The 25,884-nt window shown below is 41.6% G+C and overlaps 1 protein-coding gene across 7 annotated transcripts in view; it reads left to right on the top strand.

Moving 5' to 3' along the window:
- Nucleotides 1-25,884, top strand: part of PSMA8 (proteasome 20S subunit alpha 8) — a 443,554-nt gene that overhangs the window by 277,592 nt on the left and 140,078 nt on the right. Inside the window, exon 7 of one of the 7 annotated variants that reach the window (XM_078687393.1) lies at nucleotides 8,630-8,677. The exons of the other annotated variants lie outside the window; for them this stretch is intronic. Coding sequence (XP_078543519.1) covers nucleotides 8,630-8,677 — 48 coding nt within the window. The remainder of the gene's footprint in view (nucleotides 1-8,629; nucleotides 8,678-25,884) is intronic. 7 annotated transcript variants of the gene reach the window in all.

Raw genomic sequence — 25,884 nt, 5'->3', positions numbered from 1 at the left:
ATATATATATATATAAATGCATAACGCCTTACCTGCTAAACAAATAAAGAACCTCTCTGCACAGTCCTCGTTTGTGGCTCCTTCCTTCGGTTTCCCTGGAGGTGGATTTGCATATTATCTTGTCGTCCAGAGACACGTCAAGGCTCCCGTTTCGTGAAGTTGGCTGCCTTTTTCTGGTGTCTGCGTTTGCAGTTTCTTTCGTCAAGGTATTGGCATAAGGCAACCCACCCATAGCTAAGCAGGAAAGCACGGGACGCTGCGTGAGAGCAGTCTGTGACTTCACAGATGGTATTGGTGAACTATTACCGACCCACGACCTGGCGGACCTGTACCCTGTGGGTTGAAGCGGTATTGCTGGGACTTGAGGGGTTCCTATGTTTTAAAAGACTGTTTGAAGGTCGCTGAGCACTGCATACGCCTTGAAACAGAAGAACTTTTCCTCGGTTTCCCCACGTACTATCAGCCCAGATTGGAGTATGCTGGGTGTTGTAGTGTCAGCAGATCGACACTGCAATCAACGATCACATGGTTGGGGCAGGCGTGCACCGATCAATTAAGGAGTGCTGCAGAGTCATAAATGAGCTGGGCGCACGTTCTTGCAGTTGGGCAGTGGCGTCTGAGGAAGGCAAAACGCCGAAATGCCTAACACCTTACCTGCTAAACAAATAAAGAACCTCTCTGCACAGTCCTCGTTTGTGGCTCCTTCCTTCGGTTTCCCTGGAGGTGGATTTGTGTGTGTGTGTGTATATATGTATATATATATATATATATATATATATATATATATATTACCTACTGGCGATAGCCAGTAGGTATATATAGTTAGGATTTGTTTCCTATGGGATTTTTGAAAATTCTATGTCGAATAACTTTGGCGTTTGAGGACAGAATTGGCTGAAATTTTCAGGAAAATGGAACATTTTGTTTCTGAGCAGCCCCTGAAAATTTGGGGGGGTTTCGTCAAGGGGGGGCCGAGAAAAAAGGGGGGTCCCAAAACGTGTTTTTCCCATGCAATTTTCCATAGGGCGGTTGGCCTCACTTTTAGCCTGAACGGCTGAATGGATTTACACCAAACTTGGCAAAATTGTAGGGACTGGTAGCCCGATGTGCCTTTGCTATGTCTCAAGATATAGGCTCCAGTGGTTTTTACGAAAATTAACTTTGAAAAATATATATTGGGCTACATTGGGCTATATATATGTTGGAGCCCAAATGTAGCCCAATGTAGCCCAATGTAGCCCAAAGATGGCCACCAGAGACAAAAAAAACGAATGTAGCCCAAATATCAGCCAGATGTAGCCCAACTATAGCCCAATGACAGAATGTCCCAGAGTGTTCTAAAGAACAACTAGAGTGCTAACAGTCCTACTTATTACAAAGGTATGGCACACCTGAAGCCATCTTGATTGGAATAAAGTGGTAACTTTTAAAACATTTAATTTAAAAAGGAACAAAATGAGGGGGTTCATTTTGCCATAGAAAGTATGATTAGCGAATATATGCCGAAATCCCGCATACCATCAGTCCGCAAAAAAAATCCCGCATGTACTATTAGGTCACAAATTAAAATAACGAAAACTTTTAGAACGAATATGCCTTTAGCATACACTAAACAACTAAACTACCCTAAACCCTAAAACACTACCCCCAGCATGACCCTACACTACACAAACAGTACAACACTACCCTAAACCCTAAAACACTACCCCCAGCATGACCCTACACTACACAAACACTACAACATTACCCTAAACCCTAAAACACTACCCCCAGCATAACCCTACACTACGCAAACACTACAACACTACCCAAAACCCTAAAACACTACACCCCAGCATGACCCTACACTACGCAAACACTACAACACTACCCTAAACCCTAAAACACTACCCCCAGCATGACCCTACACTACGCAAACACTACAACACAACCCTAAACCCTAAAACACTACCCCCAGCATGACCCTACACTACGCAAACACTACAACACAACCCTAAACCCTAAAACACTACCCCCAGCATGACCCTACACTACGCAAACACTACAACACTACCCTAAACCCTAAAACACTACCCCCAGCATGACCCTACACTACGCAAACACTACAACACTACCCAAAACCCTAAAACACTACACCCCAGCATGACCCTACACTACGCAAACACTACAACACTACCCTAAACCCTAAAACACTACCCCCAGCATGACCCTACACTACGCAAACACTACAACACTACCCAAAACCCTAAAACACTACACCCCAGCATGACCCTACACTACGCAAACACTACAACACTACCCTAAACCCTAAAACACTACCCCCAGCATGACCCTACACTACGCAAACACTACAACACTACCCTAAACCCTAAAACACTACCCCCAGCATGACCCTACACTACGCAAACACTACAACACTACCCAAAACCCTAAAACACTACCCCCAGCATGACCCTACACTACGCAAACACTACAACACTACCCAAAACCCTAAAACACTACCCCCAGCATGACCCTACACTACGCAAACACTACAACACTACCCAAAACCCTAAAACACTACCCCCCAGCATGACCCTACACTACGCAAACACTACAACACTACCCAAAACCCTAAAACACTACCCCCAGCATGACCCTACACTACGCAAACACTACAACACTACCCAAAACCCTAAAACACTACCCCCAGCATGACCCTACACTACGCAAACACTACAACACTACCCAAAACCCTAAAACACTACCCCCAGCATGACCCTACACTACGCAAACACTACAACACTACCCAAAACACTAAAACACTACCCCCAGCATGACCCTACACTACGCAAACACTACAACACAACCCTAAACCCTAAAACACTACCCCCAGCATGACCCTACACTAAACAACCACCACAACTCTACACTACACTAACACAACACTACACTACACAACACTACACTACACAATCACTAACCCACGAAAAAATTAACACAAACCCACTTACCTCTCTCGTCATCGTGGTTTTCACAACGCAAATGCATTTACCATACATGCCTTTAAAACGTAATTCTTTGTAAAGGCATGCGCGATAAATGCACATGCGTTTTGAAAAAATGCGGGATAATGGTATGCGAGGTCAATGACCTTGCGGGATAATGGTATGCGGACTGAAAGTCTGCGGGATAAAAAATGCGGGAAAATGGCTGCAAACCATGATTAGCAGCAGACTTCCCTGGTGAGCACTAGCTTTACTACAGTGATCTAATGAGCAACTAGAGTGCTAACATTCAGAATTTATGGCAAATGTGTGACACATCTGAATGCCTTCTTGATAGAACCAAAGTAAACAAGCATTGAAAATGCAATAGATCTCGCCCTCGTTTAAGTTAAAGCCATTCTGTTTGTAATGAGGTGGCTTTTTAGCTTTGCTTTTATTAGTGTTTTTAAAACTTTCATGTAAATAACATGCATATGTATGCATATATGTATATGTATGCATGCATTTATATTTATATAGATATGCAGATTATATATGTTTATATATGTATATTACCTACTGGCGATAGCCAGTGGGTATATATAGTTAGGATTTTTTCTCTATGGGATTTCTGTGTCTAATAACTTTGGCTTTTGTGGACGGAATTGGCTGACATTTTCAGGAAAATGGCACATTTTGTTTCTGAGCAGCCCACGAAAATTTGGGGGGGTTTCGTCAAGGGGGGGCCGAGAAAAAAGGGGGGTCCCAAAACACGTTTTCCCATTCATTTTTCCATAGGGCGGTTGGACTCACTTTTAGCTCGAACGGCTGAATAGATTTACATGAAACTTGGCAAAATTGTAGATATGGTTTGCCCGACGTGCCTTTGCTATGTCTCAATATATGTGCTCCAGTGGATTTTGAGAAATTAACGTTTAAAAAAATATATATATCTGTGACAGCGCTCCGGTTAGCGCCCCGGTTCGCGTACCTGACGCGTAACGGAACTTCGCGAAGCGAAGCTGATTGGCTCTCCGGTGTCTGTCAACATTCTAAACAGTCCGGAGCGGCCGCCATCTTGTCTCTCGGTACGATCGAGAGACAAGATGTGGTGAAAAACGAAGGGGGAAATGAAGGAAAGGGGGCAAGGTAGACCACTCCTGACCCCCTAGGATTGATGAGGGGGATATTAAAGTGCCCCGCGGGGCAAAAAAAAATAAATAATTTTTTTTGCGATTTTACGCCGTAGAGGCGCGTCCCGGTACGCGAACCGGGCAGCTCACCGGGCAGCTAACCGGGCAGCTAACCGGCAGCGTAGCTGTCAACATTGTAAACAGTCCGGAGCGGCCGCCATCTTGTCTCTCGGTAGGTTCGAGAGACAAGATGTGGTGAAAAAAGAAGGGGGAAATGAAGGAAAGGGGGCAAGGTAAACCCCTCCTGACCCCCTAGGATTGATGAGGGGGATATTAAAGTCCCCCGCGATTTTTCGCGGTAGAGGCGCTTCCCGGTACGCGAACCGGGCAGCTAACCGGCAGCGTAACGGGAGTCCGCCATCTTGTGTTTTTGGAGCGTCCGGTTCGCGTATCGGGTAGCGTCCCGGTAAGCGTAACAAGGGGAAAACCAAGAGAAACAGTAAAAAAAAAATTAAGGGAATAGATTTCCAGCAAACTTGGCAAAATTGTAGGGACTGTTTGTTTGATGTGCCTTTGCAAGGCCTCAAGATATGTGCACGTGTGGATTTTGTCTAATTAAGGTTAAAAAAAATATATATATCTGTAAGCGTGCTCCGGCACGCTTACGTTACGGGTTTTGTTTGCGCTGCAGAGCCGATACGTCACGGTTATGCGACGCGTCATGAGGCGTCTCACGTGGCTACGTGATACGTCACGTAATAAAGAATATATTTTACAGCTATAGATATTAGCTTTTAAAAAACCAATGAAATTCACTGAAAAAACCATAGGTTATAGACCATATATAGTTAGGAATTTGCATTTACAAAACCTTGAAAATTCACTGAAAAACCATAGGTTAGAGACCATATATAGTTAGCTGGACATTTTATTGACATAAAACCAATGAAATTCCATATATAGTTAGTTGCACTAACTATATATCGCGCACCCGCAATCCACTGCTGATGATGTCACATATTACATCATTCATGACATGGTCAGTGACATCACTGATGACATCACTGATGACATCTCAAATGACATCACTGATGACATCACTGATGACATCTCAAATGACATCACTGATGACATCATGACACACCAATACCAGTTACTACATACGCACTCACTGATTCCTACGTCTACACACACCTTCACTCATTCACCCATACAATCACTCATACATACAGTCACTCATTATTACAACACTATCATATGCACTCATACACCTATGCAGACACTCACACACTGCCACTCATCCATGGAGTTACTCACACACCTAGTCAGTCCTGTAAAGAATCAATCACACTTCCATTTCCTCATCTATACAGTTAAACACAGAACACCATACTTCAGTGACATCACTGATGACATCACTGATGACATCTCAAATGACATCACTGATGACATCTCAAATGACATCACTGATGACATCATGACACACCAATACCAGTTACTACATACGCACTCACTGATTCCTACGTCTACACACACATTCACTCATTCACCCATACAATCACTCATACATACAGTCACTCATTATTACAACACTATCATATGCACTCATACACCTAGTCAGTCCTGTGAAGAATCAATCACACTTCGATTTCCTCATCTATACAGTTAAACACAGAACACCATACTTTTCACACATATACTAACACATACTTACTCTCTTATACAATCACTGATACAAGTACACATTGATATGCACAGAGTCACACACCTCCCAGCCAGCCACACACACACTCAGTCTTCCATACATCCACTCATTCTTCAATATGTAAAACATATTTAAACTTTACAAAAACACACAGACACTAGATGATGTCATCAGTGATGTCATTTGAGATGTCATCAGTGATGTCATCAGTGATGTCATTTGAGATGTCATCAGTGATGTCATCAGTGATGTCACTGACCATGTCATGAATGATGTAATATGTGACATCATCAGCAGTGGATTGCGGGTGCGCGATATATAGTTAGTGCAACTAACTATATATGGAATTTCATTGGTTTTATGTCAATAAAATGTCCAGCTAACTATATATGGTCTCTAACCTATGGTTTTTTCAGTGAATTTTCAAGGTTTTGTAAATGCAAATTCCTAACTATATATGGTCTATAACCTATGGTTTTTTCAGTGAATATATATATATACACACATACACACACATACACACACATACATATTACCTACTGGCGGTCGTCAGTAGGTAGTTATAGTTAGGATTGTTTTCCATAGGGAAATCGCAACATTCTATTGGGAATAACTTTGGCGCCGGCTGAGGAATCTGCCTGAATTTTTCCTCAACTTTGCCTCGCGGCTCTCCGCTCCTTCCCTGAAAGTTTGGGGGGGATTCGTCAAGCGGGGGCCGAGATAAAAGGGGGGTCCCAAAACGTGTTTTCCCCATGTTAATTTCCATAGGGCGGTCGGTCTCACTTTTAGCTCGAACGGCTGAATGGATTTTCACCAAACTTGGCAAAATTGTAGGGACTGGTAGCCCGATGTGCCTTTGCTATGTCTCAAGATATGTGCTCCAGAGGATTTTGAGTAATTTAGGTTCCAAAAAATTTATATATCTATAAGCGTGCCCCGGTACGCGTACCGGGGAGCGCTCCGGGCGCGCCACGCGACTTGCGCACGGAAAGCTGATTGGCTCTCGGGTGTCTGTAAACATTCGAAACAGTCCGGAGCGGCCGCCATCTTGTGTCTCGGTAGGATCGAGACACAAGAGGTGGTAAAAACAAAGGGGGAAATAATCAAAAGGGGGCAGGGTAGACCCCCCCTCACCCCCTAGGTTTGATGTGGGGGCCATAAAAGGGTCCCGCGGGTCAACATTTTTTTTAAAAAAAAATTCGATTTTCGCGGGGGGAGCGCCCGGTACGCGCACCGGGGAGCGTACCGGGGAGCGTACTTTGGTGAAAAATAGTGAAAATAGTAGTGTAAAAAAATCATTTTGAGTGATTAGAGGTAGGGTAGCTCTGAAAAGAGCTTTTGTGTTCTGTGGCTGTTTTAGGTACCTACAAGTACGTCCCACACACATCCACACAACCCCACACCCCCACACCCACACACTCCCCTCACACACGCACACCTCCACCCACACCCAAACACCCCACACCCCCACACCGACACCTTACACATCTACACCCACACCCACACATCCCACACACCCACACTCACACACACACCTCACCCCCCCAACACACACACACACACGCACACACAGATACCTCACAGACACACCCCACACATCCCACACACACACCTCGCCCCCCCACAACCACACACACTTCACAGACACACCCACACATCCCACACATACACACATATCCTACACAAATACCCCCCACACCCACACACCACCCACACACACCTCACACACCCACACCTCCACCTACACTCAAACACCCCACACACCCACACCCACACACACACCTTACACCCCCACACCCCCACCCACATACCCCATACACCTACACACACCTATACACCTCACCCCCCAGACACATACACACACACACCTCACAGACACACCCCACCATCCTCCACACACACCTCCCCCCCACACATGGGGAAAACTCAGTGAAACAGTAAAATGATAATTTAAAGTGCTTAGAGGTAGGGTAGCTCTGAATAGAGTTGTTGTGTTGTGTGGGTGATTTAAGTACCAACATGTAGGTACCAATGCAGAGTCTTAAATTCAATGTACACCTTTTTTTATGTAGATATCTAGCATGTTGTTACAGAAGTTATTGTGGTATATGGAATCCATACCATAGTCTGTCAGGAAAGCAGAAACAGATCCTTTAAGTACTCTCTGAGAAGACCTAGGGGATCATGGGTAGTCTACCCTGCTCCCTTATGATGTTTTAAAATTGCATAGTATACTGTAACTTTCACTTTATACTATAATATAAACATAATTATTTATTTATTGGTTAGAATTTTCATAGTTCAATAAAACTTCCAGCATTAGATCATCTGGAATCTCCTCAAAAATGCATGTTTCTATATCTTGTAAACATTCAATAAATTGTTGATCCAAAGACTGATCCATAAAATCTTCTTCAACAAAATCTTCATTAAGAATCTCCTCACATGTAATCTCGAAGGAAACATTGATATTTTCTTGCTCCCCTTCCATTTTTTTGCTGTAAATTGCATAAAAAATAACTATATCAGTAGAGTTAGGGCACTGTTGGGTTTAAGTTCAGACATGTAGTTCTGATTTTTTAACAGTGAAGTTAACTTTGGGCTGTGTATGGAAACAGGCAGGAAGTAGAAATATAAAAAAGTGCCTGTGAAGAAGCGTAAGTAAATTCATAATTATAGCAGAGAAGCCTAAGTCAATCCATAAATATAACAGAGGAGACTATCTCTATCTATAACTATAGCAGAGGGACAGTAAATAATTATCAGAAAACGTTTTTACAAATTACCTTAAAGTGCCCCTTACAAATTATCAACTTACTTTACAGAGAGGTGAAGAAGAAAAAATGCGAAAATCCTTTCAAGATGTACCTCAGGTAGTTGTAGTCAAAATGGCCGTGTTTCCCTCTCATTTTTCATTTATATTCATGTACATAACCAATCAAATGTCAGGAAAAAAAAGTAGAAAATGAAAGTAACATTTTAATTGGTTGTAAATTCTAACACTTCAGATGTGTTTTTGTCATGTAATTTACCTCAGGATATTTAGACAGTGCTACAGCTCAAATAGCTCAATGGAATTCCACCAAATTTGGGAAAATGGTAGGGACTGGTATGTAGTATGGCCTATTCTATATTTGGTGAAAGTGTCTTCAGTGGTTTTTATGTAAATTAACTTTTAACATTTTTGGGAGCGCCTACCGGTGCGCGCCCCGGTACGCGTACCGGTAAGCGCTACGAGAGTCCTCCATTTTGTGTTTCGGTAGATTTGAGATAGAAAATGGAGGAGAAACAATGTTGGGAATGGGTATAAGGGGGCATGGTAGGCACTCCCTGACCCTCTAGGTTTTCTGAGGGGGTCTTAGGAGGCCCATATAGGCGGAAAAAAAAGGGGGGGAGCGCGGGGGGAGCGCCCGGTACGCGCACCGGGGAACGTACCGGGGAGCGTACTTTGGTGAAAAATAGTGAAAAAAGTTAGAAAAAGATAATCATTTGGAGTGATCAGAGGTAGGGTAGCCCTGGAAAGAGCTTTTGGGTTCTGTGGCTCATTTAGGTACCTACAAGTAGGTACCAATGCACAGTCTTAAATTCAGGAGGAATATTCTATTCCCCTCATCTGAGAAGTGCACACCATCTCCTCTGTAGATATCTTGCATGTTGTAACGCAAGTTATTGTTGTATATTGAACCCATTCCATAGTCTCTCATGTAAGCAGAAACAGATTTATTCACATGTTTCCGTGCTTTCTCAAATTGTGGACATAATTGGTTGGACCAGTTCCATTTCTGTCTTTGGCATATATTGGAATATACCATGGCAGTTTGAGGAAAAAGTGCCATCAATTGCTCAAAGGTGTCCTTTAAAAGCATCTCCAGACCTACCCCAGTCAAAGTGCCTAGGTCATTTCCACCACAGTGCAAAATTATGAGGTCAGGGTGTGGCAGATGGTAAAAGGTTTTCACCAATGGTATCAATTGATGACATCTCAATCCTCTTTGGCCAATCCATTTTATGTGCACATTTGGTAAATCAAGGTTGTGAAAATTTCTGGTAGCTGCATACCTTTGAGCCCAGTGAATGTAGCTATGTCCAATAATCCAGACAGAGTACATGGTGAGAGGAGGTTCTGGTGCAGTCAGATGAAGTGTAGTAATGAAATGGCAGTTGGAACAGTAGGAGTTTGCAAAAAAAAGAACTGTGGAGTTTCAGTGCTCTTGAATCACAAGCAATGATTGGTAGATTGAAATAGTTGAAAACTGTAAGTTAGGGTGCATGGTTGTGTTCTGTGTAAGAAGTAATTTGAATGGTTAAAAAAAAGTCATTTAAAGAAACATTGCACCAGATAAGCTGGTGTATTCGCAGGTCAAACATCCTTTCTGAGGTGATTTGCAACATTGTAGAATAAACTTTTAAACCTGAGAGCTCAGTGAGGAGGGAGTTGCTATGGTAACAGGTAGAAAGGGCTGAGGGGGGAAGGGTGTTGGTTTGAAAATACAGAGGGAAGAGTTTTGATTGGTTACCATGAGCAATATGTGTGTAGAATTAGAGGTTTTCTGTGCCATTAATGGTTGCAGTGCCTGGAGAACATACCTTTTGCTCTGCTAAAGAAATATTGGTGTGTGTATCTGACACTGTTCTGAATCTCCTAAAGCATTTGTAAAGGTGAGTTATGATTAATTTAGATAGAGAGTTCAGATTAAGAAGCACATTGATTTTCTTTGCTGTTGGTTTGTGTGATGCTTTTTGAAAATGCATGGTTTCTATATTTGTAAAATTGAGGATTTGTATTTTGTGAAATAGTGATGTTTCAGTAGTTGAATGGTTGTACATAGGGCTTGCACTCTGTATCTAAAATGTTATTTTAAAAATTAATTTTAGGGTAAATGAATGGGTTTCAGTAGTGAAAATGAATGCTTGTACATAGGACCTGTGTTGTGTTCCTAAAATGGTAATTGAAAAACGATTTTAGTGCAAATCAATGGGTTTCAGTAGTGAAAATGAATGCTTGTATATAGGATCTGTGCAGAGTTTCTAAAATGTTAATTGAAAAACGATTTTAGTGCAAAACAATGGGTTTTAGTAGTGAAAATGAATGCTTGTAAATAGGATCTGTGCTCTGTTCATAAAATATTAAATAAAAAACGATTTTAGGGCAAATTAATGGCTTTCAGTAGTGAAAATGAATGCTTGTACATAGGACCTGTGTTCTGTTCCTAAAATGGTAATTGAAAAACGATTTTAGTGCAAATCAATGGCTTTAACATTTTTAAGAAGGAATAAATAGTGTGTGCATAATTATATAAAAATATTTGAATCTTTTACAAACATGTTACGTGTTTTACCTCAGATTGGGAAGCAGACTGAGTTTCTTTGCTGTTGGTTTGTTTCATTTTTTGGGTAATGCTTGGTAGGAATGTTTGCAAGAGATAGTAAATGTATTTTGTAAAATAGTGACTTTTCACGACTGAAATGGAATGATTGTACATAGGACCTGCACTGTGATTCTAAAATGTTATTGAGAAATCGATTTTGGGGCAATTTAATAGCTTTTAAATTTTTGAGAAAGAATAAAAAGTGTGTGCATGATTAAATAAAATAATTTGAAGCTTTCACAATCATGTCACCTGTGTTACCTCAGATTAGGAAGCACACTGAGAGCCTTCTTTATGAAAACAGCGATGCGTCACTTTTAACTGTGCACTCCTTGTGACACCAATGGTGCATTATATTTAATGTATGACGCATCATGTTTCTAGGACTTACAGATAAGTTAGTATTTCTGATGTATCTGTAAGCGCAAAAGTGACGAATTGCTGGAGTGTGTCACAAAAATGACGCAACTCTAGCAATGCATCCTTTCACATGGGGAAAGCCCCATGTGAAAGCGTTTGCCTCAGTCTTACGCCTGCTGTGAGATTTTGACGTAACAGTGTCCTAAAAGTGATGCAGTGAAAACTCATAGATTTCACTGCGTCACTATTAAGAGGCTTTTGGTGGAGAAATGACCCCTCTGTGTACATTACACCTGACAGAGGTATAATGTAGCGCAGAGGTTTAAAAAGTGACGCATCTACCTATATGCGTCACTTTTTAAATATGGCGCAAAAAGGTACATGTTTATGCCGCCGATGCGTCAAAAAAAGTGACGCATCAGCAGTGCAAAACTGACGCAGGGCCTCATAAATGAGGTTCATTTTTTTTTTTGCACACTACTCCAGTTTAGTCCTGTCCATTGCACTCTTGGACACAAGCCTCACCTTTTGTGCTCCCCTGGACAGGCTTCATCTCATCTGCACTCCTTCTTAGGTGTCAGAATCCTATCACATGGGGAAAGGCCCCATGTGAAAGCGTTTGCCTCAGTCTTATGCCTGCTGTGAGGCAGGTGGAAGATTTTGATGTAACAGTGTCCTAAAAGTGACGCAGTGAAATGTCATAGATTTCACTGCGTCACTATTACGAGGCTTTTTGCGGAGAAATGACCCCTCTGAGTACATTACACCTGACAGAGGTATAATGTGGTGCAGAGGTTTAAAAAATGACGCATCTACCTACATGCGTCACTTTTTAAATATGGCGCAACAAGGCACATGTTTTATGCTGCCAATGCGTCACAAAAAGTTACGCATCAGTAGCGCAAAACTGACGCAGTGTGGCTTAAAATCTGGCTTAATAGCGAATTATCTTTAAACCAGGCCATTTTGAAAGATTGTCTTTTACTTGACAATGCCCATAAAATTAAGTGGCTGACTTATGTTAAAAATGGTTTCAGTGCTTTGGGCCGACCCAACCTCTTTTCCTCACCGGAGTCTGTATCCCGGAATGACATTGTTAGAACTAAAAGTGACATGCTTGAGCGGCTGTCATTACTAAGAGAGGAAAAGGAGTTGATAAAACCCTTGGTTAGAGCACATACTTTGGTCACAACCTCTTCAGGCTCTGAATTTTATCTTACTCTGGTTAACCGCCCTTTTCATAGGTTTTTATTAATTCGTTTCCGCTTCAATTTGATCCATCTAATTTTAGGACAGTATACAACTTGGTGTAAACCTGTTGAACTTCCACCCTGCTCCTGTGATGGTTTTTCGACCCAAGACACTATACATTTTATCATGTTTTGTGGTCATTTTATTGTAGAAAGGAGGAAGTACCTCGTACCAATCTTAAAAAAGACAGGGCTTCTGCAAGTAAGACCAGCACTCCTCTATTTGCAGCTGCTAAATCATCCTAGTATTGTCTTTTGTGTAGCACATTTTTGGGTGTGTGCAGTGCGCACCAAGAAAAGACTCACGGAGCACGAGAGATTGGCAACACTGTCATGAAGTCTTTGCACTGAGCACTTTATTAGATAAATACTATCAAATATTTAGTATTTCGTTGAGAGCGGAATGATGTATTTTAGATATTTTATGATAATAATGATGATTTTAACAATTGCCTCTTTTTGTGTATTGTTTTTATTAAATTATGATATGTGGTTTTTTTTTAATTTAAATTGCTGTTTTTTAACATTGTATAATGTGTGCTTTTTCTGCATGTACTGTGCCTTTTTTGATATTGATTTATCGAATAAAGATCTTTGACTGACTGACTGACTGACTGACGCAGGGCTTTATAAATGAGGCTCATCTTTTTTTTGCACTCCACTCCAGTTTAGTCCTGTCCACTGCACTCTTGGACACAAGCCTCCCGTTTTGTGCTCCCCTGGACAGGCTTCATCACATGAGCACTCCTGCTTAGGCCTTATAATCTTTTTTTAGAATAACATTTGAAAAACAGAGAAACGGTCATATGTATAAGCTTTTCATTACACTACTAAAATATTTTGGGTGCAAATGAATGAGTTTTACATTTTTGAGAAAGAATAAATAGTAGGACCTACACTGTGTTTCTAAAATGTTATTGAAAAATCGATTTTGGGACAAATCAATGAATTCTACATTTTTGAGAAAGAATAAATAGTGTGTGCATGATTACATAATTTTTTTTTAACATTTCACAATCATGTCACCTGTGTTACCTCAGAATAGGAAGCACACTGAGCTTCTTTGCTGTTGGTTTGTGTTATTTTTTTGGTAATGCTTGGTAGGATTGTTTGCAAGAGAGAGGAAATGTATTTTGTAAAATAGTGAGTTTTCAGTAATGAAATGGAATGCTTGTACTCCAGCAATGCATCCTTTCACATGGGGAAAGCTGCATGTGAAAGCGTTTGCCTCAGTCTTATATCTGCTGTGAGGCAGGCGCAAGATTTTGACGTAACAGTGTCCTAAAAGTGACGCAGTGAAATCTCATAGATTTCACTGTGTCACTATTAAGAGGCTTTTGGTGGACAAATGACCCCTCTGTGTACATTACACCTGACAGAGGTATAATGTGGCGCAGGGGTTTAAAAAGTGATGCATCTACCTACATGCGTCACATTTTATATATGGCGGAACAAGGCACATGTTTTATGCCGCCGATGCGTCATAAAAAGTGACGCATCAGCAGTGGAAAACTGATGCAGGGCTCTATAAATGAGGCTCATCTTTTATTTGCACACTACTCCACTTTAGTCCTGTCCACTGTACTCTTGGACACAAGCCTCACCTTTTGTGCACCCCTGGACAGGCTTCATCACATCTGCACTCCTGCTTAGGCCTCATAATCTTTTTTTAGAATAAAATTTGAAAAACAGAGAAAAGGTCATATGTATAAGCTTTTCATTACACTACTGAAACATTTTTGGGGCAAATTAATGTCTTTTACATTTTTGAGAAAGAATAAATTGTGTGTGCATGATTACATACAAAAATGTGTCCTTTTCACAATAATGTCACCTGTGTTACCTGAGATTAGGATGTAGATTGTGCAGATGAGGTGAGGCATGTCCAGAGGGACAGAGGAGGTGAGGTCTATGTTCAAGACTGTAGTGGGAGAGAGGCCTTTCCTGGGAAGCATAGGTGGTGAAGCCTGTGTATAAGAGTGCAGTGGACTAGACTTCATGAAGCCTATCCCCTACTGGACTCTTAGACACAGGTCTCATCTTCTTTGTACCTGTGGACAGAGCTGTCTTCCACTCTTCAATACAGGCCTCACCTCTTCTGCACCCCTGGAGAATCCTCACCTGATCTGTAACCCTGAATAGATTGTTTGCTTTTTGTCATTGGTTTGTTATTTGGTAATAGTGGTCTATAATGTGCTATTTTTTTCTTTAACACAGATTGAAATCAAGATTTCAAGAGTAAAGAAAGATGCCCTCAAGGGAAAGGAGAAGAAAACAAGATAACCGCCAAAAAACAAAAACAGCAATGGAATTACAACACTCTTCCACAACAAATACTTCAAAAAACAGGAACAAAGCTCCTGGTAAGACAACTAAGTCTTTCTTACGGAACATATGTAGATAAAAAAAAAATGTTGGACAGCATGTAGAAAAAGAGAATGAGAGAGTAAATTTGAAAAGGAAGGAGAGAACCTCAAAGAATCCTACAACTGGAGTAGGAGAGAATAATATGTATAGGAATAGAAGGCAGAATCAGTTTAGAGACATTCGTAAACGAATGTTTCGCAATAGGGTGGTTTTAAATTTGTTAAAAAACATTAGGAAAGGTAAACAGAGAGCTGCTTTTTACAAGAAAAAGAAAAGTGTAGAGAAGATTGTTGATCAGGCTTTTGAAGTTAAGAAAAAATTATTTATTTTAATAATCAATAGAATTAGGACACTTAACAAGACAATTGATGTTTTCAAATCAAACAGTAGATGGAAAAGAGTAATTAATCGGACTAATTTTTGTAAAGTTTTTTCAGGACAATGGATGCACAGTTCAAGTTGTGAGCCATTTTTTAATGAGGAGAGTTACTTCCAGGAGAATGATTTAGTGCATGTAGTTGACACCAGTGGTCGAGCGTATGAAGTGAAAGACGGTTGTCCGATTGAAAAAGAGAAACTTGTGCCTAGAGAATCAGAAGAGGTGTTAACTGATGAAGTTTTGGGGAGACGTACTAAGGGTCCAGTGTACACTTGGAAGTGTAGTCGTATTTGTAGTGTGCGACAGGAATCAATTGATTTGTTTTGTAATTTCTTACGTACATATAGTAAGAAAAGTCTAAAGCAGAAAGTGAAGTTGTTGCAAGACTGAGATCCTTGCAGAGTGAGAGAAAACACAGGTTTGCACGAGCATTCACTGGCTTGTCTTTCTAGGAAAAGTCTTGTCAGAGTGTTTTTCATCATTTTAGGATGTTAGCAGTGCATCATACCAAAATGAGGAAATTAGTGAGAATGTTGTATTATGCAAAAAGTCCAGCACTTAAGCTTAAACAATTAAACAGTGCTCTTTTGCATGGAACTGAATTAGATGTGAAGAAGATTTGTGAAGAAATTGAGATTTGTTATTTTGGTGAAAAAGAGGACAGTGTGGAAATTGACACAGCAATTCAAGATAATGTGGAAGACAATGTACAGATTTCAAGTACAGAAAAGTTTGAGCAGTGTCAAGGGCTCCAGATGCTTCGCAGAGGCCGAATCGCTGCTAATCCCAAACTCCCACTTACTGGTGTCGCAGCGAATTTATCTACTAGACCAGCAAGGGGGGGAAAGGGGAAGTGGAGTGAGAAAGAAGAGAGACTCTGTTGCTGGCACCCCGGTCAGATTCTGGAATCTTCTTCTGTTACTCCTGACATCTTAAGGGGGGTGTCTAATGCACATAAAGAGAGGGGAGGGGATTTTGAGAACACTACTCTCTACGTCATTTAAACATTCAATATTCAAACTTGGCTTTTATCCTACCAGCTCACTGCAGAGTCTTCACCTCTCTTCTATATTTTATGAGTTTGGAGTTTGGAGATTCTGTCTGAAGAGAAACAACCTACATTAGAGACTTTCTCCTATTCAGTAGAAGGTACTATGAATGCTCCACTCAGAACCACCCTACCTGATTAATCTCCGTTGGAAGCTTTTCTAATGTCTGTACCTTTTCTGTGCCTTTTACTGCTGGACGTAAGGATAAGCTGTGCAAGCCGCTGAAAATCTGTAGCGCGCAAAAAGGATTAAGGAAGGAAAGAAGGGAAGGAAGAAACAAAGGAAAGCGCAACGAAGGGAGGTTATGCACAGTTGACAGTACCTTACGTCTTATAGTCCGCAGTTTCTAGTTCTGGTGGTTCTGCGAAGAGTTCAATACCTTCGGGCTGAGGTGCTGGTGAAGTCTTTGAACTGGCTCAAGAACCAACGTCTGTCTTGGCTCTGCCTTAAACTACTTCCAAACGATAGTCAAGGTTCTGGGTAGCTAAGGCTTCAGGAAACTAAACCGATTTGCCACTGACTGAAATATCACTGCTGCTCTCGAGCTGCCAATACCTAAATGCTCGACGAGTTGTCCAAGAAAGTCCGTTCATCACTTCACGGACTGGAAGTTTACTCCGACGACTTCTTTTCAAGAAAGGAGATAAGAGAGGCTTCTCTTATCTCCGTACGAGCTATACTCTGAATTCTCAATTCCGTTCCTCCCGCTATGGAAATAAACGCGGAGGAACGGACAAGACTTCTTCTCAGGATACAGTTCAAAATTGAAGTGCGCAGCTCACCGGGCTCGCGCTCTCCACGTAAACTAAACCGCCTAGCCAGGCAACCATAACCCACTACCTGGCAACTTTGGCGGCCATCTTAGGAAGGACAACTAACCTTACAGATACTGCCATATGTTGACAGTTCTAGGTTTAATTAGGAATCTAGCGTGCCCAACCCTTCTAACACTACCCACAGCAGCCACAACATGTCTCCTGACAGTACCCCCTCTCAACGACCGATTCATCGGTCCTGGCTTGGATGGTTTCTGAGCATGAAATCTGTTAATCAAGGACGGGGCATGAATATTCTCTACTGGCTCCCATGATCTATCTGCAGGACCATACCCCTTCCAGTCCACTAAATAGTGTAATTTCCCTCTTCGAAACTTAGAGTGCAAAATATCCTTCACCACATGTTCCGGATGACCTGACACCAGTATTGGGTCAGGTGGCTTAGACAATCGCAGCTTAGGAGCAATTGGTTTTAGAAGAGAGACATGGAATACCGGGTAAATACCCAATTTGGCCAGCAATTTTAATCTGACTGTGACTGGGCCCAATACCTCATCAATGACATAAGGACCTACAAATCTTGGTTGAAATTTCCTGTTATCTTTCAAATGTAAATTTCTTGAAGATAACCAAACCTGCTCTCCTGCTCGATATGGTGGAGCTAGTTTTCTATGTTTATCTGCATCTTTCTTGTAAGACTGTTTAGCTCTGACTAGATTGGTCTCTGCTGATTTATGTAAGGAATCCATATCTTTCATTAAAGTCCCCACTGCAGGAACATCTGAATCAGCATTAATCAAAAATGGGTTAGGATGACGACCAAAATTCAAATAAAACGGAGAGTACCCAGTAGACGCACTCTTCGCATTACTGTTAGCGAATTCAGCCATCCACAGCATGTCTGACCAATCACCTCCCACATCAACCAGAAACAAGCGCAAATATTGCTTCAGTTCCTGATTTATGCGCTCCGCCTGACCATCTGCTTCGGGGTGATAACTAGTGGTCAATCTCCTCTCCACCCCCAGCCCCTGTAGAAAGGCCTTCCAAAAATGAGACACAAATTGAGGGCCCCTATCAGAGACGACCACTCTTGGAATCCCATGTATCTTGACAATATGCTCTCCAAACACTCTGGCTAACTCTGGGGCCGAAGGAGAGCCTTTCAAAGGAATGAAGTGACTCATCTTAGTGAAGGTGTCCACTACAACCAAAATGGTATCATAACCCTTACTCTTAGGGAGTTCCACAATAAAATCCATAGAAATAGTATGCCAGGGATGAGTGGGAGTGGGCAAAGGTTGTAACAACCCCGATGCCGCCTGTCTGCTAGGTTTACTTCGAGCACATAACTCACAGGATAAGACATAATTTTTGACATGAGAGGATAACCCAGGCCACCAAAAGTACCGCTGTACCAAATCCAAAGTCTTAGCGATTCCTTTGTGACCAGCCAATGGATGGTCGTGACATTTCTGAAGAGCCTTCAATTGTAGCGCTGTAGTCGGTAAATACAAGGCTTCTTTGTAATACGGCAGTTGCTGACATACTCTTCGATCACTATCCTGTGCTGCCCAATCCTGAATTTCTTCAACAGACAAGCTCTTCCCTACTTCCTCTTGAAAATTGTCTATGGCAATTGTACAAATTATCTTGGAGGCAGCAATGATAGGCTGAGATTCTACAAGATGTTCACATTCTTGCATGTCAATGCGTGACAAAGCATCCGCTTTTCCATTTTTGGGACCAGGACGGTAGGTGATCACAAAGTCGAAGTCAGCAAAATAAAGTGACCACCGTAACTGTCGAGGCGTCAAGGTTTTAGCAGATTTGAGGAATTGCAAATTCTTATGATCAGAATACACCGTAACCGTGTGTCTGGCCCCCAACAGATAGTGTCTCCAATCCTCAAAAGAATCCTTCACCGCTAATAATTCTTTTTTGGCTATTGTATAGTTTAACTCTGCTGGACTTAACTTCCGTGAGCGGTAGGCCACAGGATGAAGTTGCCCCGTGCTTCGATGTCTTTGAGAAAGTACTCCTCCAATTGCCTGATCCGAAGCATCCGCTTCCACGTAAAAGGGTTCAGAAGGGTCAGCGTGCAGGAGAATAGGTGCAGAAGTAAATCTTTTCTTTAGCAGACAAAAAGCTTGCTCAGCCTCAGTTGTCCATTCAAATCTCACTCCTTTCTTGAGTAGACGGGTAATAGGTACAATGAGTTGAGAGAATCCTTGGATGAAACGTCGATAGAACTTAGCAAACCCCAGGAATCTTTGAATTTCCTTCACGTCATGAGGTGAAGGCCAATCTTCCACAGCACGCACCTTCCTAGGATCCATGACCACACCTGAGGGGGACAAGATAAAACCCAAGAACTCAACTTGTGTAGTATTGAAGACACACTTTTCCAACTTAACATACAGACGATGTTGTTGTAAACGTTCCAAAACTCTTCGTATTTTTCGGGATGATCTTGGGGATCCTTAGAAAATACCAATATATCATCCAGATAGATGATGGCGATTTTATCAAGGAGATCTCCCATAACATCATTGATAAAATGTTGGATCACAGCTGGAGCGTTGCAAAGTCCAAAAGGCATCACATTATATTCAAATAAGCCAAATTTAGTGCGAAAAGCTGTCTTCCATTGGTATCCTTCTTTCATACGGACCAGATGATAGGCTCCTCGTAAATCCAACTTTGTAAAGATCTGTGCCTCCTTTACCTGATCTAAGAGAACCGAAATCAAAGGTAAAGGGTAACGATTCTTGATGGTTACCTGATTTAAAGCGCGATAGTCAATGCATGTCCTTAATTTTCCTTCTTGGGTATAAAAAACAAAGGAGAGGACACCGGAGACTGTGAAGGTCTAATAAATCCATTGGCCAGGTAGCGATCTAAATACTCCTTCAAATGTTGATTTTCTGCTTCGGTCAACGCATAGATCCTGTTGCAAGGAAGAACTGCTCCAGGTTCCAGTTCAATAGTACAGTCATACGGGCGATGAGGGGGTAGGAGATCAGCTTCCACCTCACTGAAGACGCCTAGAAACTCTTGATATTCCGCTGGAATCTCAACAGAATTGATAACTCCAATTGACTGTCCTCCAAAAGATAGTAGATTGGCTAGCGAAAGAGCCTCCTTCTTCTCTGAATCCTGATAACAATGTTCCAGACAAAAGGAAGACTCCATCCTCACCGTCCGATTTTCCCAATCAATTGTGGGATTATGCTGAGACAGCCAAGGCAGCCCTAGAATGAATTGAAATTGCGGAGCATCAATAAGGTTAAATTGGAGAATTTCTCGATGCCCATCAGCTTGAATTAACTCCAGACATTCAGTGTGACTTATAATTGGGCCAGACGACAAATTAGTACCGTCCACCGCACGTACTGGTTCACTTTTCTCTTTCCGAATGGCCCGGATTCCCATCCTTTGAGCGTACTTTAAGTCACAAAAATTACTGGTTGCACCAGAATCCAACATAAAAGCCACACTAGGAAACTCGTGTTCCCTAAATTTTAAAGTCATATGAAGTACAATGTGTGGGGACATAGACTGCAAAGTATTCATGATCAAATGAACTTCAGGAGCCGTCTTAACTTCCTCGACCACCAGAGCGACTCCGGCTACTGATGGCTGAAGTCGTTTCCCTTCATGGGAGTCTTGGGGTGCTTGGTACATTCTCTTACAAAATGCCCCGGGCTTCCACAATAAAGGCACAATTTCTTCTGCCGTCTTTGCTCTTTTTCTTCTTTACTCAAGGGGCCACGGACGGCTACAATCTGCATTGGCTCTGTTTCATTACTTCCTTTTCCACTGTCCGTCTTCATTCTATCCAATCGAGGAAAACTCATTCTCCAGTCCTTCCTATTTTCTCCTTTCCGTTCAGAATTTCGAAAATCTAATTCTAAGACAAGATCCACTAGGGCAGATAATTCTTTAGGTCGATTGGGTATCTGTGACAAAATATCTTTGAGCTCATCCCGCAATCCTCTGTAGAACAACGCTGCTCGTTTCTCTTCGGGCCAATTGGTCTCAATAATTAGCTTATTAAATTGAGTGAGATAGGTCAACAAATCTTTTGATCCTTGACACAGCTCCAATAGTTTGTCAGTGGCCTGAGAAACCCGTCTCCTGTCAAAAATCCTCAAAAACTCCCTCTCAAACTGAACAAAATCATAGAGAAAGGGATCATCTCGGGAAACCAAAGGCATGGCCCAATTTGCCGCATCTCCGCCCAGATATGAAAGAACAAAAGCTACCTTTGATTTTGCATCAGGAAATAAGTTTGGGCGACACATAAAATGTAAAGAACATTGGGTCAAAAATAACTGGGCCTTTTGAGGATCTCCCTGAAACCTTTCTGGGGCCGCTAAAGGAATAAGAGGAGAGACTGAATGAATGACCTGAGCCACAGTCTTAGGGTCTGTACTATGAGCAGGAACATGTGCGGAAGCTGAACCACCTGCTGGATTCCCCATGACCAACCCATCCACCTTCTGAGCTAAAACTTGAGTCTCCTGTCTGGAAGCCCCTAACTCTTGTTTCAAAATCTTATTTTCCTCACGGACTGCTCTTATCTTTTGCTGGATTCCCCCCAACATCTCTCCCAAGGACTTTAAATCAAATCCCTCAGCCATTCTGCCCAGGCGAAGCAAACTTCTTGGGCACTTCAATCTGTCAAGGGCTCCAGATGCTTTGCAGAGGCCGAATCTCTGCTAATCCCAAACTCCCACTTACTGGTGTCGCAGCGAATTTATCTACTAGACCAGCAAGGGGGGGGAAAGGGGAAGTGGAGTGAGAAAGAAGAGAGACTCTGTTGCTGGCACCCCGGTCAGATTCTGGAATCTTCTTCTGTTACTCCTGACATCTTAAGGGGGGTGTCTAATGCACATAAAGAGAGGGGAGGGGATTTTGAGAACACTACTCTCTACGTCATTTAAACATTCAATATTCAAACTTGGCTTTTATCCTACCAGCTCACTGCAGAGTCTTCACCTCTCTTCTATATTTTATGAGTTTGGGGTTTGGAGATTCTGTCTGAAGAGAAACAACCTACATTAGAGACTTTCTCCTATTCAGTAGAAGGGTACTATGAATGCTCCACTCAGTACCACCCTACCTGATTAATCTCCGTTGGAAGCTTTTCTAATGTCTGTACCTTTTCTGTGCCTTTTACTGCTGACGTAAGGGTAAGCTGTGCAAGCTGCTGAAAATCCGTAGCGCGCAAAAAGGATTAAGGAAGGAAAGAAGGGAAGGAAGAAACAAGGGAAAGCGCAATGAAGGGAGGTTATGCACAGTTGACAGTACCATACGTCTTATAGTCCGCAGTTTCTAGTTCTGGTGGTTCTGCGAAGAGTTCAATACCTTCGGGCTGAGGTGCTGGTGAAGTCTTTGAACTGGCTCAAGAACCAACTTCTGTCTTGGCTCTGCCTTAAACTACTTCCAAACGATAGTCTAGGTTCTGGGTAGCTAAGGCTTCAGGAAACCAAACCGCTTTGCCACTGACTGAAATATCACTGCTGCTCTCGAGCTGCCAATACCTAAATGCTCGACGAGTTGTCCAAGAAAGTCCGTTCATCACTTCACGGACTAGAAGTTTACTCCGACGACTTCTTTTCAAGAAAGGAGATAAGAGAGGCTTCTCTTATCTCCGTACGAGCTATACTCTGAATTCTCAATTCCGTTCCTCCCGCTATGGAAATAAACGCGGAGGAACGGACAAGACTTCTTCTCAGGATACAGTTCAAAATTGAAGTGCGCAGCTCACCGGGCTCGCGCGCTCCACGTAAACTAAACCGCCTAGCCAGGCAACCATAACCCACTACCTGGCAACTTTGGCGGCCATCTTAGGAAGGACAACTAACCTTACAGATACTGCCATATGTTGACAGTTCTAGGTTTAATTAGGAATCGAGCTTGCCCAACCCTTCTAACACTACCCACAGCAGCCACAACATGTCTCCTGACAAGCAGGAAATTACCAGGTTTAAGGTGAAATCAAGTGAAAGGCCGAATTTTACTTGTGTGTGTTGTCGACGAAGTCATTATAAACATCAAACTAGATTAGTTGATTTATACGTAAAAAGTGAAAAGATGAATAATTATGAGTGGAAGGATTTTGCAACTTATTTGTGGGTGGAGAATTGTTTTGATTTGAGTTCTGATCAGCGTATTTGTAAATATTGTTATGATAAATTAAATCAAAACAAAATGCCTGCGAGAGCTGTTCATAATAATCTGGAGTTGGTAGACATTCCCGGTGAATTGATGGATTTAAATACATATGAGTCTATTTTTATTCAATGTGTCCATCCTTTTCAGGCAATTGTTCGCATGGAGCTTAAGATAGGGAAATTGCCTCCTACAGATTTGCAGAGAGGATTAAAGGGAAGAGTTGTTTATTTGCCTCTAGATTTAAAAAAAAATATTGATACAATTGGTATAGAAAAAGTAGAAGAGGAACCTTTAGTTATTCTAGTTAATGGGGTTCCGACAAAGAGTAAGAAAATCTGGCAAGATTTAGTGGATGTTAGGAAAGTCAAAAAGGCAACGTTGTATTTACTCAAAAACAATGAGTATTACAAAGATGTATGTGTTGCAGCAGAGGAAACAGCTGCAGATGAAGACAGTGATAGTTCAGGCGGCCAAATTGAAAAAGTTGATGTGTCTAGAAGTGAAGAAATATATGAACATTATACTGTTCATCCTTTGCATTCCAAAGAAGTAATGGGGAATGCAATTGAATTGTTTCAAATGAAAGCAGCAAAAGGAAGTCCCATTAGTGTATGGGAAGAAAGTTTGGAAGCTCATTGTTTTCCACAGCTATTTCCAACAGGTCGAGGTGGACGATATGACGATCGACCACTTCAAATTCCTGCATCTGAATATCGAACTGTAAGATTATATGCTGAAGATCCAAGGTTTCGTCAATGCATTCCCTATTTGTTTCATTTACTGTATGAAAGTGACTTGTCTGGGCTTTCTTTTGCAGTAAACCATATACTGAAAAGTGGAGCACATCTGCAAAATGTTTCGGCGAGGGACTTTATGGAGAAAGTGAATCGGCAAGATAATATTTTGGAATCTCATTTAATCAATCTCATGGCATGTCAGCGTGGTACAAACGAGTATTGGTACCGTCGTCATGGGGAATTGAAATGTATGCTAAGAAACTTAGGAACTCCTACATGGTTCCTCACTCTTAGCTGTGCCGAGTATGCATGGGACGACTTACTTCAATTTCTACGAGAGGCAAATGCAAATATACAAAATATTGAATTCAAAACACCTGGAGAACTGTGTTCTTTGGATACTGTGAATGTATGCAGATATTTGAATCATAGATTTGAAGCTATGATGTTTTTTATTACCAACAAAAAAAATCCTCCCCTTGGAGAGGTTTTGGATTTCTTTTGGAGAAAGGAGTATCAAGCGAGAGGTGCTCCTCACATACATATGTTGTTGTGAATTAAAGATGCACCCAAATTTGGAACAGATTCGGATGAGACAGTGATGAGCTTCATTGAAGAGTATTCAACATGTGCTGTTCCGAAAACTACCGAAGAAAACAGTTTAAGGCAACAAGTTTTACGCTTTCAATCCCATCATTGTGGAAAGTACTGTCGTAGAAAATTCAGAAACAAGGACAAGTTCTACACAAAATGTCGTTTCGGCTTTCCACGACCAGTGATTTCTAAAGGAAGAGTAAATAATTTGATGTCTTCTCTGCGACATACTGTGACGAGGAAATCACCCAAAAATACACACAATTTAAAAAGAAACGAAGAGTCCAAGTACATCAACGACTACAACCCAGTGATTTTGTCCATGTGGAATGCTAACATGGATATTCAATTCGTTGCTGACAACTCTATTGCTGTGGCTCGATATGTGACGTCTTACATCACAAAAAAAGAAAAGACAGAACTGAAGGAAATGTGGGAGGACATTTCACATGAAAAGAGTCTAAGCAAGAAATTATACAGTTACAGTCTGAAGATGTTGTCGCATCAAAAATTGGAGCATATGAATGTTCTGATCGATTGTCGTCAGCAAGTCTCTATGCCAAATCTAGAACCATCATTTGGGTGAGTCTAGGTCTTGCTGCAACACGAAGTCGAGTTTTGAAATCTGTACACGAGATAGAGTATTTGGCGGAGAAATAACCAGAAAGTACAGATATTTTGAAGACAAACATGTTGGATACATACTATCCAAATAGAAGTAGTCATCTTGAGAACAGTTGTTTGTATGAAGTTCTGCAAAACTATATTTATAAGAGAACCATCAGAGAAGATATTAACAATGGAATATATGCTATCATTGGGTGTGAAGGATGTCTAGTGAGGCAGAAAAAAGGCCATTTGATTAATCATCGAAAATTGAGTTGCGAAAATCCAGAGAAACGGAATTTTACTATTTAGCTCTTTTGCAACTCTTTAAGCCATGGCGTACAGAAGAGGAACTACTTGGAGATTTTCTCTGTTACGAAGATTCTTTTAATGCAACCAAGGATACCATA

This window comes from Lissotriton helveticus, chromosome 4_1, assembly GCF_964261635.1.
Source record: "Lissotriton helveticus chromosome 4_1, aLisHel1.1, whole genome shotgun sequence".
In the NCBI taxonomy this organism is placed as follows: Eukaryota; Metazoa; Chordata; class Amphibia; order Caudata; family Salamandridae; genus Lissotriton; species Lissotriton helveticus.
This window is presented reverse-complemented; position numbering and strand designations above follow the sequence as displayed.